The 20,529-nt window shown below is 36.2% G+C and overlaps 1 protein-coding gene across 2 annotated transcripts in view; it reads right to left on the bottom strand.

Annotated features, from left to right (window-relative positions):
• NFXL1 (nuclear transcription factor, X-box binding like 1) overlaps positions 1–20,529 on the bottom strand; it is a 57,834-nt gene that overhangs the window by 21,267 nt on the left and 16,038 nt on the right. For both annotated transcript variants that reach the window (XM_040238149.1, XM_040238150.1), the window contains exons 12-16: positions 18,750–18,840; positions 13,378–13,498; positions 12,987–13,146; positions 11,684–11,775; positions 1,900–1,921 (exon numbers count right to left, since the gene is read on the bottom strand). In XM_040238149.1, the coding sequence (XP_040094083.1) occupies positions 1,900–1,921; positions 11,684–11,775; positions 12,987–13,146; positions 13,378–13,498; positions 18,750–18,840 (486 nt within the window). The remainder of the gene's footprint in view (positions 1–1,899; positions 1,922–11,683; positions 11,776–12,986; positions 13,147–13,377; positions 13,499–18,749; positions 18,841–20,529) is intronic.

Raw genomic sequence — 20,529 nt, forward strand, 5'->3', positions numbered from 1 at the left:
GCTGCAGTCCATGGGGTCGCTAAGAGTCGGACACGACTGAGCATCTTCACTTTCACTTTTTACTTTCATACACTGGAGAAGGAAATGGCAACCCACTCCAGTGTTCTTGCCTGGAGAATCCCAGGGACGGAGGAGCCTGGTGGGTTGCCGTCTATGGGGTCGCAGAGTCGGAAACGACTGAAGTGACTTAGCAGCAGCAGCAACGTACACAAATACACAGCCTACTGGAAGCATGTTTCCAAAATGATTGTTATACATTTGAGAACAAGTTCTATCTAACATATTTCATTAATAATTACTATCAAAATCAAAGTAATATATCAAAAAAAATCCAAGGAATGAATGCCAAGAAACAAAATATCCTATTCCTAAAAGGGAAACTCGACAATATAATGCTTCTGTAGTGAATGCATATTCATAGACTAATTTTCAAATAAAAGCACTGTATATTTTTGAATACTTAGTAGACAAACTCTTATACTCTTTAGAGCACTAAAAAGACAATACATTGCCGGGAGCCAGAGTGAGGAACTCCGCCCGTGGCAAAGGTCATGAGGAAGGAGGCTAGGCATTACACAAAGGTGGGATTGAGCCTCAGGAGACCCCCTGTTCCTGAGCATCTACCCCCAAAACCAGAGTCTGCCTACTTTACTGTTTTATGCTCTCACCTACACCTCTGACTTTATGGGGAGCTGACCCCCACCACCTCTTTCAGAGAGGGAGTTAACTTGCAGCTCCAGTTAATAAAAATTCCTGGGCGTGACAAGAGTGTTTCAACTTACAAACTCCTCTGAAGGTTCTCTAGCCTGCCTGAGCAGGTTCATCCAGCCACACGTTATTGTTTACAGCCTCCCAACCGTGAGAGGCACAAGATGCTTTAGAACTTTCTAAATACACACTCTTTTGAGAAGTTAGAAAATTATTAGTATAGTATAGTGGGTTGATTAGAAATTATATTGGTGAAGGGTTTTTCATTTGTTGAGCCAATATTTGCTGCTAAGTCTCCATATTCCCTGCCCTTATAATGAATATAACTAGCATATAGGAAAAATAAGTATTAACCTTTAAGATTAATCATGTTAAACCTTAGGCTAAGTAAATTCCTTTCTTGATTGTAACCCACTACTCCCTCACCCTATAGGAATGCAACTTTATTTGGAGGGTGGCGCTTGGTTTAAGAAAAAATCACCCCTGGAAAAAATAAGTTTTCTGCTTGACTGACCATTATCAGAAAGGGCCATAAATGTCAGCAGGCCTCACGGCCAGAAGATGATGTAAAACCCCTAAGACCTTTGTATAATTTTATATGAAGCACCTGATTTTGACAAGGGTCAGGTCTGCTGACCCCGCGTGACTCTGTATTCATCCCTATGTATAACAAAAAGTATATAAGCAAACATGAAAATAAAGAAAATGGATCAGTTTCTGGAAAGACTGATACCCCCGTGTCGTTCTTTCTTTCCCCTTCTGGCTGAATTCCCATCTGGAGCGTGGGGACTCGCCAAGCCTGCTAATTTTGCCTGGGCTTTTAAGATCTGACAGGGGAGGCCTCAGTGTCTCCTCTCCTTCGGGAGAACGGAAAGACACCTGTGGCCTACGTAGGTGGTGCAAGCTTCTTGTCTCAAAGTTTTATTGGTGTTCCATGTAAACCAAGTTATTCAGCCTCTTTTTCTCCACTATTTTTCCTACTACACTACTGTTTTCTAATCTCTGTTTGTATTTCTAATTAAATAGCTTTTTCCTAGGACACCTACTCCGTCTCCCCTTCGAATTACCCTGGATCCACCAGGGCTGGACCCTGGCAATGCACTGACTTTGTTATTACTAATAGCCATCATAGAGAAGAGGAACATATTAATAGATTGTAAGCTTTAGTTAAAGCTTGTGCCTGTAACTCACCTCATGTTTTCCAAGACATTCCCTATAAGAAAAAAAATGAAAACATTATACATTCTTCAAAAAGAATATTTTTAAAGCAAAGATGGTTTTTAAATTAACAATAAAAAATAAAAATATATGGAAATAATAAGTGATTACAGAAAGATTCCAGGATACAAAGTTAATATACAAAAGCCAAATGCTGAACTGGAATTTGAAATTAAAAACACACCACCATTTATATCCAGGCTTCCCTGATAGCTCAGTTGGTAAAGAATCCACTTGCAATGCAGGAGACCCCAGTTCAATTCCTGGGTCAGGAAGATCCACTGGAGAAGGGATAGGCTACCCACTCCAGTATTCTTGGGCTTCCCTTATGGCTCAGCTGGTAAAGAATCCACCTGCAACACGGGAGACCTGGGTTCGATCCCTGGATTGGGAAGATCCCCTGGAGCAGGGAAAGGCTGCCCACTCCAGTATTCTGGCCTAGAGAATTCCATGGACTGTATAGTCCATGGGGTCACAGAGAGTAGGACACAACTGAGCAACTTTCACTTTCACCATTTATACTAGCACACACAAAAATGAAATACTTAGATATAAATCTAACAAAATAAATAATAAGATCTATATGGAGAAAACTATAAAACACTGATGAAAGAAATAAAAGTAGACCTAAATAGATGAAGAGATATTTCAGGTTCATCTTTAGAAAGGTGCAATGCTGTTAAAACGTCACTTCTTCCCAACTTCATCTAGATTCAACACAATTACAATCAAAATCCCAGCAAGTTATTTTGTGGATATCAACAAACTGATTCTACAGTCTTTATGGAAAAACAAAAAAACCCAGGATAGCCAACACAGTACTGAAGAACATAGGCAAAGAACTGACACTACCCAACATCAAACCTTATTACAAGGCTACAGTGATCAAGATAGTACGGTATTAGTGAAAGAACAGACAAACACATCAATGGAACAAACAGAGAGCCCAGAAACAGACTCACACAAAGACAGTCGATTGATCTTTGACAGAGAAAGGCAATCATATGGTGAAAGGATAGACTTTTCAGCATATGGCTGGTGCTGGAACAAAGGAACATCTACACAGAAAAAAATACAAATAGACTTTATACCTGTCTGAAGTTACGTCAAAATGGATCAAAGACCTAAATGTGAAAGCAAAACTATGAAACACAGGAAGAGAAGATCTAGGTGACCCTGGGTTTGGTGATGACTTTTTAAATACAACACCAAAAGCACAATCCAGGAAAGAAAAATGGCTAAGTTGGACTTCATTAAACCCAAAACATCTGCTCTGCCATAAGAACTTAAATAAGAACACTTAAATGAAAAGATAAGCCACAGACTGTGAGAAAATATTTGGAAAAACATAGCTGGTAAAGGACTTGTATGCAGAATATAAAAGAACTCTTAAAATTCAATAATAATAAATCAAACAACTCAATTAAATCAATGGGCAAGATCTGAACAGAGGACACTTTATATATATACAAATGGCAAATAAGCATATGAAAAGATGTTCAACATCATTTACCACTAGAGAAATGCCAATTAAAACGGCAATAAGATGTTGCTGTTACTACACACCCATTAGGACAGCTAAAATCCAAAACACTGACAATAATATTTGCTGGTAAGGATGCAGGGCAAAGGGAACTCTCATACACTGCTGGAGAGAATGCAAAATGGCGCTGTCTCATATAGGTAAACATAGGTCTACCATATGATCCAGAATCAGCACTCCTAAACATTTACCCAAATGAGCTGAAAAATATGACCACAAAAAACTTACACATGAATGTTTACAGCAGCTTTCTTCATAACTGCTAAAACTCTGACAACCAAAATGTCCTTCAATAGGTGAATAATAAACAAACTGTGGTACAATGGAATATTGCTTAGCAATAAAAGAAATGAGCCATCAAGCCATAAAAAGACATACAGGAAATTAAGTGTAAATTATTAAGTGCAACATGCTAAAAAGGCTATATACTGTAGGATTCCAACTACAGGACAATTTGAAAAAGGAAGAATTCTAGAGACAGTAAAAGAAAGAAAAAGATGAACAGTTTCCAGGGGCTTGAGGGACAAGCAGGTGAGGGATGAACAAGTGTAGCACAGGATGTTTTTAGGGCAGTGAAACTATTCTGTATGGTAAGTAATGGTGCATGCAGGCAGGAGATTATGCACATACAACTGGAAAAGTATATCCTAATGTAAACTATAAACTTTAGTTAATAATAATGTATCAGTATCAGTTCCTCAGCTGTAAAAAATTCTGCTCTAAGAAAGAGATTATATTACCTGGATAGTTCATGTGACAAATAATAAATTTCAACATATACTTCATAATAATAATTATGTTACACATGCCACTGAAAAAGCATTATATCACAATTACAAAGACCTTCATATATATATATATGTGTGTGTGTGTGTGTGTGTGTGTTTGGTTTTTAAACTGAGATAAAATTCACATGCCATAAAGTTTATACTTTTAAAGACTATAATTCCACACTAATGTAATATATTAAAAACAGGAGAAACTGTGTGTGAATGGCAGGAAAACAAGACCTCTTTGTACTTTCTGTGAAATTCTCCTGTAAACCTAAAAAGTCATCTTTAAAATAAAGTCCATTTTAAAAAACAAATATTTTATGTCCCTTTCAAGAGACTAGTTTAGAAATTGTCATGTGATCCAACTCTGGCCAATGAAAAGTGAAGAAGAATTTTATTACGGGAAAAATTTCCTCAGTCTTTAAAGAAAATGATGGCTGAAGGCACAAACAGCTTCCATTTCTCCCTTTGGAAACTTTACTAACTGGATGGGAAGTTTATCAGAAAGGCAAATACCCAGAGAGCAAAAGACTATACAAAGGATACAAAGTAAGGACAAAATTTGCGCCCTCAATGAGGTATCTGAATTAATCAGATTAACCAACTATGAAGCAGTTCTAACACCAGTCTAACTGTCCAAGAAATAAATGTTATCATGTTGCTTTTTATTTAGAGTTTGTTACTTGAAGCTAAAGGTACCCTAAATGATATAGCACATATTATATATGTTATACATACATCTTCAGAATTCTTATACCACATGGCCAAATTATTATCAAATGTAATGTTATTTTTAAAACAAGAGGACAAGAAAACAAAAACACTGTACAGTAATAAGAAATTATATTACCTTGATAATTCATGTGACAAGTAATATTTTTAGTATACACTTTACAATAATTTTGTTATGCATATTACTAAAAAATCATATCAGAGTTAGGATCTTTATACATATTCTTCTCCTTTTTTAAAACTGAGATAAAATTCACATACCATAAAATGTATACTTTTAAAGAGTACGATTCAGAGGTGTTTAGTGTATTCACAAGGTCGTGTAACTAAAATCACCACGACTTAATCCTAGAATATTTTCATGACCCAAAGAGAAGCCCTGAAACAATTACAATCATTCTCCATGGTCTCCTATCCCCAGACTCTGCAACCACTAACCTACTTTCTGTCTCAATGGATTTGCCTATTATGGACATTTCATATAAATGTATTATGTGGCCTTCTGTGTCTGGCTTCTTTCATTTAGAATGAAATGTTTTCAAGGTTCAACCATGTAACATGAAAATATATCAAAAAATCATGCATTTTTATGGCTGAATCATATTCCATTGTTTGTTGTGGTCCACACAGTCAAAGGCTTTGACATAGTCAGTAAAGCAGAAGTAGATAATTTTTCGACATTCTCTTGTTTTTTGGATGATCCAATGGATGTTGGCAATTTGATCTCTGGTTCCTCTGCCTTTCCTAAAACCAACTTAAACATCTGAAAGTTCACGGTTCATGTACTGTTGAAGCCTGGCTTGGAGAACTTTGAGCATTACTTTACTAGTCTGTGAGATGAGTGCAACTGTGTGGTAGTTTGAGCATTCTTTGGAACTGGAATGAAAACTGACCTTTTCCAGTCCTGTGGCCACTGCTGAGTTTTCCAAATTTGCTGGCATATTGAGTGCAGCACTTTCACAGCATCACCTTTTAGGATTTGAAATGGATCAACTGGAATTCCATCACCTCCACTAGCTTTGTTCATAGTGATGCTTCCTAAAGCCCACTGGACTTCGCATTCCAGGATGTCTGGCTCTAGGCTGGTGATCACAGCATCATGATTATCTGAGTCATGAAGATCTTTTTTGTGCAGTTGTGTATTCTTGCCACCTCTTAATATCTTCTGTTTCTGTTAGGTCCATACCATTTCTGTCCTTTATCGAGCCCATCTTTGCATGAAATGTTCCCTTGGTATCTCTAATTTTCTTGAAGAGATCTCTACTCTTTCCCATTCTATTGTTTTCCTCTATTTCTTTGCATTGATCACTGAGGAAGGCTTTCTTATCTCTCCTTGCTATTTTTTGGAATTCTGCATTCAAATGGGTATATTTTTCCTTTTCTCCTATGCCTTTCCCTTCTCTTCTATGCACAGCTATCTGTAAGGCCTCCTCAGACAACCATTTTGCCTTTTTGCATTTCTTTTTCTTGGGGATGGTCCTGATCACACCCTCCTGTACAATGTCACAAACCTCCGGCCATAGTTCATCAGGCACCCTATCAGACCTAATCCCTTTAATCTATTTGTCACTTCCACTATATAACTGTAAGGGATTTGATTTAGGTCAAACCTGAATGGTCTACTGGTTTCCCCTACTTTCTTAAATTTAAGTCTGAATTTGGTAATAAGGAGTTCACGGTCTGTGCCACAGTCAGCTCCTGGTCTTGCTTTTGCTGACTGTATAGAGCTTCTCCATCTTTGGCTGCAAAAAATATCATCAATCTGATTTTGGTATTGACTATCTGGTGATGTCCATGTGTAGAGTCTTCTCTTGTGTTGTTGGAAGAGGGTGTTTGCTATGACCAGTGCGTTCTCTTGGCAAAACTCTGTTAGCCTTTCACCTGTTTCATTCTGCACTCCAAGGCCAAATTTGCCTGTTACTCCAGGTATTTCTTCACTCCCTACTTTTGCATTCCAGTCCCCCATAATAAAAAGGACATCTTTTTTGGCTGTTAGTTCTAGAAGGTCTTGTAGGTCTTCAGAGAACTGTTCAACTTCAGCTTCTTCAGCATTACTGATCTGGGCACAGATTTGGATTACTGTGATACTGAATTGTTTGCCTTGGAAACGAACAGAGATTATTCTGTCATTTTTGAGATTGCATCCAAGTACTGCATTTCAGACTCTTTTGTTGACTATGATGGCTACCCCATTTCTTCTAAGGGATTCTTGCCCACAATAGTTGATATAATGGTCATCTGAATTAAATTCACCCATTCCAGTCCATTTTAGTTCGCTGATTCCTAAAAAGTCGACGTTCACTCTTGCCATCTCATTTGACCACTTCCAATTTGCCTTGATTCATGGGCCTAACATTCCAGGTTCCTATGCAATATTTCTCTGTACAGCGTCAGATTTTACTTCCATCACCAGTCCCATCCACAACTGGGTGTTGTTTTGCTTTGGCTCTGTCTCTTCATTCTTTCTGGAGTTATTTCTCCACTGATCTCCAGTAGCATATTGGGCACCTACCAACCTGGGGAGCTCATCTTTCAGTGTCCTATCTTTTTGCCTTTTCATACTGTTCATGGGGTTCTCAAGGCAAGAATACTGAAGTGGTTTGCCATTCCCTTTTCCAGTGGACCACGTTTTGTCAGAACTCTTCACCATGACCCATCCATCTTGGGTGGCCTTACATGGCATGGCTTATAAGTTTCATTGAGTTAGACAAGGCTGTAGTCCATGTGATCAGATTGGTTAGTTTTCTGTGATTGTGGTTTTCAGTCTGTCTGCCCTCTGATGGAGAAGGGTAAGAGGCTTATGGAAGCTTCCTGATGGGGGAGACTGACTGAGGGGGAAATTGGGTCTAGTTCTGATGGGCAGGGCCCTATTCAGTAAATCTTTAATCCAGTTTTCTGTTGATGAGTGGGGCTGTGTTCCTTCCCTGTTATTTACCTGGGGCCAAACTATGGTGGAGGTCATGAAGATAATGGCAACCTCCTTCAAAAGGTCCCATGCATGAACTGCTACACTCAGTGCTCCCAGCCCTGCAGCAGGCCACTGCCAACCCACATCTCAGCCAGAGACTCCTAGACACTCACGAACAAGTCTACTTCTGCTTTACTGACTATGCCAAAGCCTTTGACGGTGTGGATCAAAACAACTGCAGAACATTCTTAAAGAGACCAGACGGGAATACCAGACCACCTGACCTACCTCTTGAGAAATCTGTATGCAGGTCAGGAAGCAACAGTTAGAACTGGACATGGAACAACAGACTGGTTCCAAATAGGAAAAGGAGTATGTCAAGGCTGTATATTGTCACCCTGCTTATTTAACTTATATGAAGAGTACATCATGAGAAACGCTGAGCTGGATGAAGCACAAGCTGGAATCAAGACTGCCAGGAGAAGTATCAATAACCTCAGATATGCAGATGACACCACCCTTATGGCAGAAAGTGAAGAAGAACTAAAGAACCTCTTGATTAAAGTAAAGAGGAGAGTGAAAAAGTTAGCTTAAAACTCAACATTCAGAAACTAAGATCATGGCATCTGGTCCCATCACTTCACAGCAAATAGATGGGGAAACAATGGAAATAGTGAGAGGCTTTATTTTTCTGGGTTCCAAAATCACTGCAGATGGTGATTGCAGCCATGAAATTAAAAGACACTTGCTCCTTGGAAGAAAAGTTATGACCAACCTAGATAGCATATTAAAAAGCAGAGACATTACTTTGCCAACAAAGGTCCATCTAGTCAAAGCTATGGTTTTTCCAGTAGTCATGTATGGATGTGAGAATTGGGACTATAAGGAAAGCTGAGCACCAAAGAATTGATGGTTTTGAACTGTGGTGTTGGAGAAGACTCTTGAGAGTGCCTTGGACTGCAAGGAGATCCAACCAGTCCATCCTAATGGAAATCAGTCCTGAATATTCATTGGAAGGACTGATGCTAAAGCTCAAACTCCAATACTCTGGCCACCTGATGCAAAGAACTGACTCATTTGAAAAGACCCTGATGCTGGGAAAGACTGAAGGCAGGAGAAGGGGACGACAGAGGATGAGATGGTTGGAAGGCATCACCAACTCACAGGACACAAGTGTGAGTAAATTTCAGGAGTTGGCAATAGACGGGGAGACCTGGCACGGTGCAGTCCATGGGGTCACAAAGATTCGGACACATCTGAGCAACTGAACTGAACTGATATTCCATTGTATGACTAAACCACATTTTGCTTATCCATTCATCAGTTGACAGACAATTGAGTTGTCTTCACTTTTTGGGCTATTAGTAATAATGCTGCTATGGACATTCATGTTCAAGTTTTTGTGAACATATATTTTCAATTTTCCTGGGTATAGATCTAAAGCAAAATTGCTGGGTCATATGGTAACTCTGTTTAGTCTCCTCAGAAACTACCAAACTGTTTCCAAAGTTACACCATTTCACATTCCCAACAGCAATGTATAATGGCTCCAATTTCTCCACATCTTCACCAGCACATCATATGTCTGTTTTATTTTAGCATTCCTAGTAGGTATAAAATGCTATCTCTTGGTGGTTTTGATGTATATTTTCCTAACTGGTGACATGGAGCATCTTTTCACATGTATTAATTATCTATTTGTAGATCTTCTTTGAAGAAACACCTATTCTAAGTCTTTGACCATTTTGAAATTGGATTATTAGTCTTTTTGTCTCTCAGTCTAAGAATTCTTTACATAATCTGGATAATATACTCCTATAAGATATATATTTATATTTTCGCCCATTCTGTGAGCTATCTTCAATTTTTTCATAGTGTCCTTAATGTGCACTTTCTTGATAATGTCCTCTGACTTACTTTTTATGAATTCCAATTTATTTTTTCTCTTATTTATGTTTTAGGTGTCATATCTAATAAAACAATCCCTAACCCAAGGACACAAAGATTTTATTCTATGTTTTCTTCTCAGAGTTTAGTAGTTTTAGTCCTTAATTGTAGGCCTCTGATCCATTTTGAGTTACTCTTTACATATGCTGTGATGTAAGAATTTGAGCTTATTTTCCATGTGAATATTCAATTGTCCCCAAACCATCTGTTACAAAAAGTATTCTTTTCCCTATTTAATTATTCTGACACTCTTGCCAAAAATCAACTGACCATAAATGTATGCATTTACTTCTGGGCTGTCAGCTCTATGCACTTGACCTTTATGTCTATCTGGATGTCAGTACTACAGTTTTTGGTCCTCTTTAAATTCTACCAACGTTTTATAGTTCTCAGTGTGGAAATCTTGGATTTCTTCTATCAGATTTATTAAATAAACAAAATGTTTATTCTTCTTAATGTTATTGGAAATGGAACTGTTTCCTTAGTTCAATTTTCAGATTGTTCACTGTTAGTGTATAGAAATAAAATTGACTTTTGTATATTCATGCTTCTTATAACCTCATTAAACTCATTTAATATCTCTAATAACTTTTGGAAAGATTCCCTAGGATCTTCCCATACACATGATCATGTTATCTGAAAATCCAAACAGTTTTACTTCTTCATTTTCTAGTCTAATTGCTCTAGCTAGTATCTGTAGTAAAGTATTCAACAGAAGTAGCAGAACAAACATCCTACTCTTCTTCCTGATATTCAGGGTGAAACCTTTAAATCTTTCACCATTAAGTGTGACGGTAACTATGGGTTTTTCATAGATATTCTTTATTGGGTTAAGGAAGCTCCCTCTTACTCCAAGACTGTTGAGTGTTTTTATCAAGAAAATGTGTCAGATTTTGTCAAATGTTTTTCTGCCATCTATCAACTGCCTATTTCTCTACTGATGAAGAACTAAGCTGATTGATTTTAATCAATCATTGATGAATGAATGACTGAGGTTGATTCAAATTCATATTTCTGGAATAAACACACTTGGCCATGGTATGTAATTCTTTTTGCACATTGCTGGATTTAGTTTGCTAATATCTAGCTAAGAATTTTTGTATCTATATTAAAATGGGGATATTGGACTGTATTTTTCCTGTCTTTTTCTTATTAACAGGGAAATTCTAGCCTCACTGAATGCATCAGGAAGTGTCCCTCCTTAGTAAAACACTGGTGTTAACTCTTTAAAAGTTTGGTAGAATTCACCAGTGAAGTCATTGGTCCTGAGGTTTTCTTTGTGGTAAGGTTTTTGTTACTAATTTACTCTCTTTACTAGTTATACTCAGATCTCCTACTTCTTCTTGGGGTCAGTTTCAGTACAGTTATGTATTTCTAAGACTCTGTCCATTTATCCACGCAAACAGTAACCAAAAGAAGAGTAGGAGTGGCTATACTGACCCATTAAAACTCTAGTTGGGGAAAATGACTCAAAAAAAGTTATCTAGAGGAATATTTTAAGCAGTATGCAAAATATATTTGGAAAAGAATGAAACAGAAAGACAGACTGCTTTACAGGCTACCAGGGAAGAGATACCAGGTTACCAGAGCCACCAGGGAAGCCCACTTTACAGGTTAGGCCTGAAATAATAATGAACTACAAAAAGAAAAAGGGGAGAAGTTTCTTAAGATATGCTTTGGACTATGTCAAAAGATCTTAAAGACTCTGCTCCCAATGCAGACAGCCCAAGTTTCCAAGTCAGGAAACTAGATTCCACATACCCCAACTAAGAGTTCACATACTGCAACTAAAGATCCCACATGCCACAACAGAAATAAATTTTAAAAAAAAAAAGCTAAAATTCTAATACTTACATAGGAATAGGAACTTGACATGGAGGACAAGGCAATGCAGTCTGAATAAATGCTGGTTCAGAAGGCTGTTCCCAAGGGCCTGTAGGCTGGTGCTATAAGTAAAATACATACCAATTTTAAGTCAGAGGAATTAAATTGTATGGCCAGTTTAAGAATCTAAGAAAACAGTTCCAAAAATCTGCTCAAGCAGGTTGAAATTTTTTCAAGTAATCAACAAACTGTGCTTATTGAAATATTTTACTACATCATTAAATTCCACTACACTGTTTCCCTCTAACACATTTATATTAAAAATTGAGGCAGATTGCAGTTTTTAAATAACAGAACAAAGGCAGCATAGCAAAACAGAATCACAAAATCTAAATTCCATCAATGGAATTTAACCTCCATTGTTTGGTTCACTGCTATCTCCCCAGCACCTAGAAAAATGCTTAACATATAGTAAGAATTCAGTAAATATTTGCTGAATGTGTGAAGGAATCTTTGAAAAAATTAGAGATATTTATAACCCTAAACCACCATATATGGAGGACCCACAAACTCATCTACATGATTATAAAATGACTATTATGCTGTTCTTACAAACATTTGTTTATTGGTTTCTTTTCTTTTCTATACTGTAAGCTTCTAAAGACAGAAGGTCAAGTCTTAAACCATATGTGAAAGTCAGTCAGTCATGTCTGACTCTTTGCAACCCCATGGACTCAGAGCAGAATACTGGAGAGGGTAGCCTTTCCCTTCGCCCGGGGTCTTCCCAACCCAGGGTTCGAACCCAGGTCTCCTGCATTGCAGGCAGATTCTTTATCACCTGAGCCACCAAGGAAGCCCAAGAATACTGGAGTGGGTAGCCTATCTCTTCTCCAGCAGATCTTCTCGACCTAGGACTCGAATCAGGGTCTCCTGCATTGCAGGCAGATTCTTTACCACCTGAGCTACCAGAGAAGCCCTATACCTATGACCCAGCTCCTATCACAGTGTTTAATACCCAGTAAGTAATTAATCGGGCTTCCCTGGTGGCTCAGAGGTTAGCCTGCAATGCAGGAGACCTGGGTTCGATTCCTGGGTCGGGAAGATGCCCTGGAGAAGGAAATAGCAACCCACTCCAGTATTCTTGCCTGGAGAATCCCATGGACGGAGGAGCCTGGTGGGCTACAGTCCATGGGGTCACAAAGAGTCAGACACCACGGAGCGACTTCACTTTCACTTTCAAGTAATTAATCATCGCTTGTTGTATGACTAAGTAAAATTAAGAAAACCTAACCCAGAGAAATGCATTATCTCTTAGTAATATTTGTTTTCTTACCCTGCCAGTTTGCTTTATTAATGCTTGATCATGACATGGAGCAGGACATAAGTGACCGCATTTCTCCAAAACCTTTTGGCAAGGTTGATGACATGGAGGACAAGAGCCAAAGTGACAGCGATGTTTTTCTTGACTTGTATGATGGCAAGTTGGTGGCCGACTAAATTATAAAATACAATTTTTTTAAATTACTTTGATCACTGAACAATTATATCTAAAGTGCAATTATTTATTTTTATATATATTCTGATTCCACACAGAATGATCATATTGTGAATATTAATATTTTAGAACATTAAAGCAAAACTGAATATATTAACAAAATTAAAAATCGATATGAATTTAAATCTCTAAGATACCAGATTAAGTCTGTGCAGAGCTCTGTACTAACCTGCACTGTTCTTTGCACTTGGGGGGTCTTGTGGTACGTTCTCGGCCACAGGGTACTGTTACCTTTGTATTACCACAATTGCACTTCACGTCTACAGTCTCTGGGCAAGGATAACAACTACCTGAAAAAAAAAATGTCTGAAACTTAAAGAGAAAGTTCCTTAACTATCCAAATTCCCATCAACAGCAGAATCAATAAGTTTAGTATATTCACACAATGGGATTCTACTATGAGAATAAAACCAGTATGAATGAACCTCACACATAACACTGAGCAAAAGAAATTCGACACCAAGAGTATGATTCCATTTACATAAAATAAACAGGAAAAACTAAATTTACTCTGTTTAAAATCAGGATGATTATTACAAAGGACACAAAAATAGTTTTGGAAATGCTGGTAATGTTCTGTTTAATAATGTGAGCTCTGGTTATATGGGTAGGTTCAGTTTATAAAAAGTCATCAAACTGTACACTTGCTATCTGTATACTTTTCTGTATCTACACTGGTACTTCAACAAAAAGTTTTAGAATTTTCCTTAAAATTTGCTAAAAGTTCTATTCTAAGTAACAAATAACACATTGTTAAAATTATATAAGCAAAATGGAGCTAAGTCTTTGGAAAATCTGTTAGCAATAATCTTTTTGGCTTAATTTCATACATACATTTATTCAAGTACATTATTTTAAGATAAATTCCCCAATATGAGCGACTTCTTTCATCAGATTATTAACAAGTATAGTCAATTTTCCATTACTCATGCTCTGAGAAAAGACTAAATTGTAAAATCTCATTTTAGGCTATAATTCCAAATAATTCTCTTCTAAACATTTCAAAAGGAAACATCTTTAGAGTTTTAGTTTTTCACCTTCTTTTGTTATGTGTTGGTAGAAACACACAAAATCAACTGAAAAGAGATCTTTTTAAATGGGCTAAAAAGTTCTCCCCAAGGCTTTGACATTCTCTTAAGGGCTTTCTTTCTACTCTGTTTTCCCAGTAGGGCACCCCATTAAAAATGAAATGATAAAAAAGGAATAAAGAGTCTTCAACTACGAAGTAAGTATCTCTAGACATTGCTGCCTAGGTGTCAGGACCAAGCGAAATACTGAACAGCAGTTAACCTAATAAAAAACAGATTAACGATGAAAAATAGTCTGGTTAAAGATTCTGTAAGTTCAAAACAAACGAAAGTTAAAAATACTTAATAAGACTGGCATTTCGATTCTTACATGTTATTATACATGTTTCAATGCCATTCTCCCAAATCATCACACCCTCTCCCTCTGAGTCCAAAAGTCCGCTATACACATCTGTGTCTTTTTTGCTGTCCTGCATACAGGGTCATCATTGCCATCTTCCTAAATTCCATATATATGTGTTAGTATACTATATTGGTGTTTTTCTTTCTGGCTCACTTCACTCTGTATAATCGGCTCCAGTTTCATCCATCTCATCAGAACTGATTCAAATGTATTCTTTTTAATGGCTGAGTAATACTCCACTGATGCAGGATATGACACGCTTGGGGCTGACGCACGGGGATGACCCAGAGAGATGTTGTGGGGAGGGGGGTGGGAGGGGGGTTCATGTTTGGGAACGCATGTACACCTGTGGTGGATTCATGTCAATCTATGCCAAAACCAATACAGAATTGTAAAGTAAAAATTAAAAATAAATAAATTAATTAAAAAAAAAAATAAAACAATGGGGGGAAAGAACAAGAGAAGAGAATAACCCTCCTAAATATTTAAAAACACAATATTTAACATCTCCATAATTTAACTGGTTTGGAAGTGGTGATTGAATGCATAATTACAGGCCTGTGAGTAACTAGAGTAATTGAAGAAATGGGCACTTCAAGTCAGGGGGAGGTGGTTTTTCAGTAAAAGATGTTTGGAAAAAAAAATAAATAAATAAATTTGGTTGCATAGTAAAAAAAAAAAAAAAAAAAATACTTAATAAGTTAAATAATGACCACAGAAAAAGAAAACAAAAAACATCATAGGGAAAAAACACGTGTATCATACAAATTACCAGACTTGGACTTCAGAGTTTTGGTAAGTATAATCCAATGAAGTATTATCTTGATGGTAATGCAAACCAAGACATCCTGACTCACCTGAACAAACTTTATTTTGTTCCTTCCAAAAGAATGACTAGATGTCACTTTTTTAATTAATAGCAATATTTATGTCTGTTCTTACTCAGCACATTGTATCAATTTCCACATTTAACAATGATAATTTTCATTCATCTTCAGCAATTCAGAGAGAAACTTATCAAACAACATCTTTTTGCCATCTAAACTTCAGTATGTTGTCTTTTTTTAAAATTAAATCTTGAGAATAAGGGATAATTTCCCTCAACAGTCTTCCTAATGAACCCATTACAGACACTTGTACAACATGACAGATAAACTAAAATAACTTCAGTTACAGTATTTTTTAAATGAAAAAGGAGCACAGACTTATAGTGACCAGTGGGTCAAAAGCCCAACAATTCTGGAACCATAACCATGGATGGTCTTAAACTTAAAAGAACTATACATTGAACTTTCATATATTCACAATGCAAACATGCAGACAGTATGCTCTTCCCATGAGTTACAGTATAACTTAGATTATGAAGGTGTCTAGAATAATGGTAAATGACATAAAATAATGATTTTACATATCTTATGCAATTGTGGTAAGAGCTGTACAATGGTATTTTCATACACTTTCCATTAAGATAAATTTTGTTAGGGGCTAATAAGCTTTTTTAAAATAAACATTCTGCCAAACAGTAATAATAATAATTGAACCTAGATCTGATCAAACCACTAGTCCCACTAACAGTTTATAGGAAATACAGAGGAAAATGCCAAAAATTCAATAATACCACAGAGATGCATTCTGAAAAATCCAGACTCTATAAACTGTATAAAGCAATCTACTTTCTTAAGTGACAAAAGAAAAAGATGGAAAATCATAAAAAAGGAGGGAAATTACAGATTAACAGACTTTAGAGACATCAACCAACTACAATGTCAATCTTAGTAAGATTTCTGAATCATACAAACTGAAGTAAAAAAATAAAGGTATTTATGAAACAACAAGATATGTGAACACCACATATTTGCTGATATTAAGAAACAGATTAACTATTTTCAGGTTAAGAATCCATCTTTTAGAGATGCATATTGAAGTATTTATGGGATCTGCTTCAAAGGAGTACAAGATGGGGATATGCTTTCAACATTTCTCCACTAAGTATGATGCTTGCTTTATGCTTTTTGCAGATAGTCTATATATCGGGTTAACGATGCTCTCCTCTATTTCTGGTTAAGTTTTCATCATATATGGATTTTGAATTTTACTAACGGTTTCTCAGACATTTACTAAAATGATCTCCTTTAGTCTGTTAATGTAGTGGAAACATATTAGATTTACTAATCTTAAACCAACCATATATTACTGCATGGATATCTTAATACCATCTAGCTGGATTTGAGTGGTTAAAACTAATTTCACAAACATGTTCATAAGTTAGATTGATCTGTAATTTTCTCTTTCTCTGCAAGATACATAATGAGCTGGGGCACAATTCTTTTTTACATATACTATCAAATAATTTACAAAGAGATTAAACTTATATATACCTTAAATGTTTATTTGTTAAAAATCATGTGTAAATATCAATGAGGCCTTTTTTTTCTTGGTGAGAAAATTCTCAACTACTGATCTAATTTCTTTGATGGTCATACAACCAGTCAAGTTTTCAACTTAAAGTGAAGGCCACGTTTTAACAGTGGCTTCTGAGGCCCTAGACATATTCTCCTTTCCTCAGCAGTCCTTTATCCCACCCTCTCTCTGACCTCATCTCCTTGGACAGTCACTTCAGTCCTCTCAAATGTTTCTGTCCTAAGGCATCTGCAATCCCACCACCCCATCCCCATTTCCACAGCGTCTGATCCCTACTTCTCTCAGGGTCCCCTTCACACATCATCCTACTCAACCACACTAGGTAAAGCAGTATATATCATCTCCACTAACACAATTTTAATTTCACTCTAATTCTCTTATTATACTTGTCACTATCTGATATTCTGTACTAATTTATTTATTTTTATTCTAATTAAGGGAGAACTACAAAATAAGTTCCATAAAAGCAGGTACTTTGTCAAATCATTCACTCATGTAATCCCGGTGCCTGGTACTTAGAAGACACTCAAAAATACTTATTGACGTTTTGGGTTCACATCCTGACTCTGTAACTAGTTCTATAACCTTGGGCCAATAGTCTTTGCCTTCTTCCTCCTTACAAAGAACAACACTAATGTCATTCACCTTCCAAGATTCCTGAAAGGACGAAGACATTAAGAGAGATACTTGGCATCCACCTAATCCCAAAGAAAAACAAAAAAAAGCAGTATAGTAGTTTGTCCAAGGTCATACAGCTACTAAGTTCAGACTTGACTCAGACCTCTTAAGTCCATGCTCTTCCCACTACCATATACTATCTTTCCGGAGATTTCACTTCATACTAACATATTCCAAATGAGTAAAGTTAACTCAGTTTTCAACGTCTAATAACTTAGGGACTCCTGAGACCCTTTCAGGTGGTGTGCAAGATCTCTTATACATAGATTAGAATTTTCGTGAAGCTATGTGACAAGGAATATCACAATAGATTGAATGCAGAAGCAGATACGTGAATCCAGTTATCTTCTACTAAGCTGGACATTAAAGAAATCTGCAAAAATACAAAATACCATTCTTCCCACTAATTTTTTTTTTCCAGAAAATATTTATTTTTCACACACAAAAAAGTTACTGTATTAAGATGTAATGGGTTATTACTATGTACATAAAATAATAAATGTTATTTTATTTTAATTTTAAATAGAATAAATATCAATAGATTAAACCCATATTAACAAAAGGTCTTTGGGTCCAAAATGAGTGTAAAAGGGCCTTGAGATAAAAAATTTTGAGACTCACTGGAAAGAATATATCCATTCCTTTACTAAACTTTATTTCATATAAATGTCTACAATTCAAAATAGTACTGAAAACCCTATTAGCTTAAAAACTATATGGGGAAGATTGGGTAGAAGAAAGGAATCAATATGGTATTACAGAAAGAACTAAAGTTTATATTCAGAAGGCCTGGGTTCAAATCTTGGCTATGGTGCTTTGCTAGAAAATTCCCTAAGGAAATCACTGAATCCTCTTCAGCTTAAATGTCCTCGACCATAAAATAAGGATACTAGCGACTACTCCAACGTCTCAAGATTGTTAAGAGTAAGATAATAACTGTGAAAGCTCTCTATCAACTATAAAGCACTATGTGAATATAAATATAAAATTACAGCTGTTATTAAATTTTACCTCTATGGCAGACAGATGGACACTTATGGTTTCTACATCCTAAAGTCCGTCCACAGTTTTGATCACAAGGTGGACAGTTTCCAGGGCAACACTGAAGGGAAAGCAATATATAAAGAACAGATAATTTGAAAATCATACATAATATGAATGTCATTACTAGTTATTCACAGAACTTAGGGAAATCAAAAGATTGTTCTTTTCACTATAAGAATAAGAATATTCAAGAGTATTAACATTCTTGTGTAGAATACATTATACTAAGAACTTGTACGTTTAAATAGACAATGACCTAATTTAGTGAAATCAAGCTAAATTTACGTGCCCTTTAGTTTACTATTCTGTAATTTAAAATAGCTCCATAAGAGATTCTCTTCTACTTATCTATGCAGAGACTGACAACATTAACCATAGGAATGCATGTGGTCAAACTCTATAATGAATTTAGGCAAACAATCTGCCTATTTTTAAGATTTAACTATAATAAAGCCAGTGCATTATATAAATTAGGTGGGCAATTATTTTCAAACCAAAGAATCAGAGTCTAACTAAAGAAAAGAAGCAGAGACAGGCTAATTGATTTCAGCACTCTCTAGTTTGTTACTTCTTAATTTTCAATCTATGAGAAATATAGCTGTCTAAGACTTGTCCCAATTTTCATTCACGAACACAAAGTAATTACTTAAAAGTTTCATCTGCCATTAGAACTCCTTGACTTCTCATATGGAAACGAAATACAGACTACAATTGTCTTAAAGAAACATGGTTTTGTAACCTACTTAAGAAAAAGTTTCAGGATATAAGAATAGCTCAAAACAAAATATACATTATTAAAAGGCAATTAAAAGTTAAAATAGTTCATTCAATTCAATAAGTATTTACCAAAAAATACTATGTGCCTATCACTTTCCCAGTGCCAGTGGGGGAAAAGAAGATTATTGCAATAAGCCTTTTAGGTTTTTGTTTCTCACCATGATGAGCAATAATGACCAGATTTACTCTCCTGCTTTAAACAACTAGAAAATCAGACAAAATATATCAAACAACAGTTTTCAGATTTTGGACAATTAGGCAACATTGGACAGAAACCCTATGAAAAGATAAACAAAAAAGGTAAGTCCTATGATAGCACAAGCTTAGACCTGGAAGTTTCCACAATGCAGCACAAGGAGAAAAATCACAAGCAAAGTCCAGTGGTCTCACCAAGTTAAGGAGACAAAATTCAAGGTTAAGAGGCCAGTATGGTTAGAATTTGTGGAGAAATGGTAGCACAAAACATAAAGTTCATAATATCTGGAAACCAATCAAAAGTCACTCAGGAGGAAAGAATAACCCAAAAGGAAAGCAAAATTCAATCCACAAAAATAGACCCAAAAATGACAGATGACAGAATTAGTAGATAAGGACATTAAAATAGGCTTGTGAAGTATAGCCCATCCACCTATACTGATGACAATAGAAGAAAGCATGAGCATGAAAAGGACAGACATGGAAGTGATGAAAAAGACACAACTCCAAGTCTCAGATGAAAAAATACTGTCTGAGACGAGAAAATACATGATGGGATTAAAAATGGGATTATACAATGCAAAAGAAAACTTAGTGAACTTGAAGATAAAGCAATATAAGCTAACATAAAATATGAACCTTAAAAAGACTAAATAATAAATGGAGCATCAGTGAAGCATTAGAACTATAGACCCTCAAGTAGTTTGACATATACATCACTGGAGTGTCAGAAAGCAAAGAATAGGAGAAATATCTGAAGAAATAAAGATCAAAA

Source organism: Oryx dammah, unplaced genomic scaffold (genome assembly GCF_014754425.2).
Source record: "Oryx dammah isolate SB20612 unplaced genomic scaffold, SCBI_Odam_1.1 HiC_scaffold_3, whole genome shotgun sequence".
NCBI classification, from domain to species: Eukaryota; Metazoa; Chordata; class Mammalia; order Artiodactyla; family Bovidae; genus Oryx; species Oryx dammah.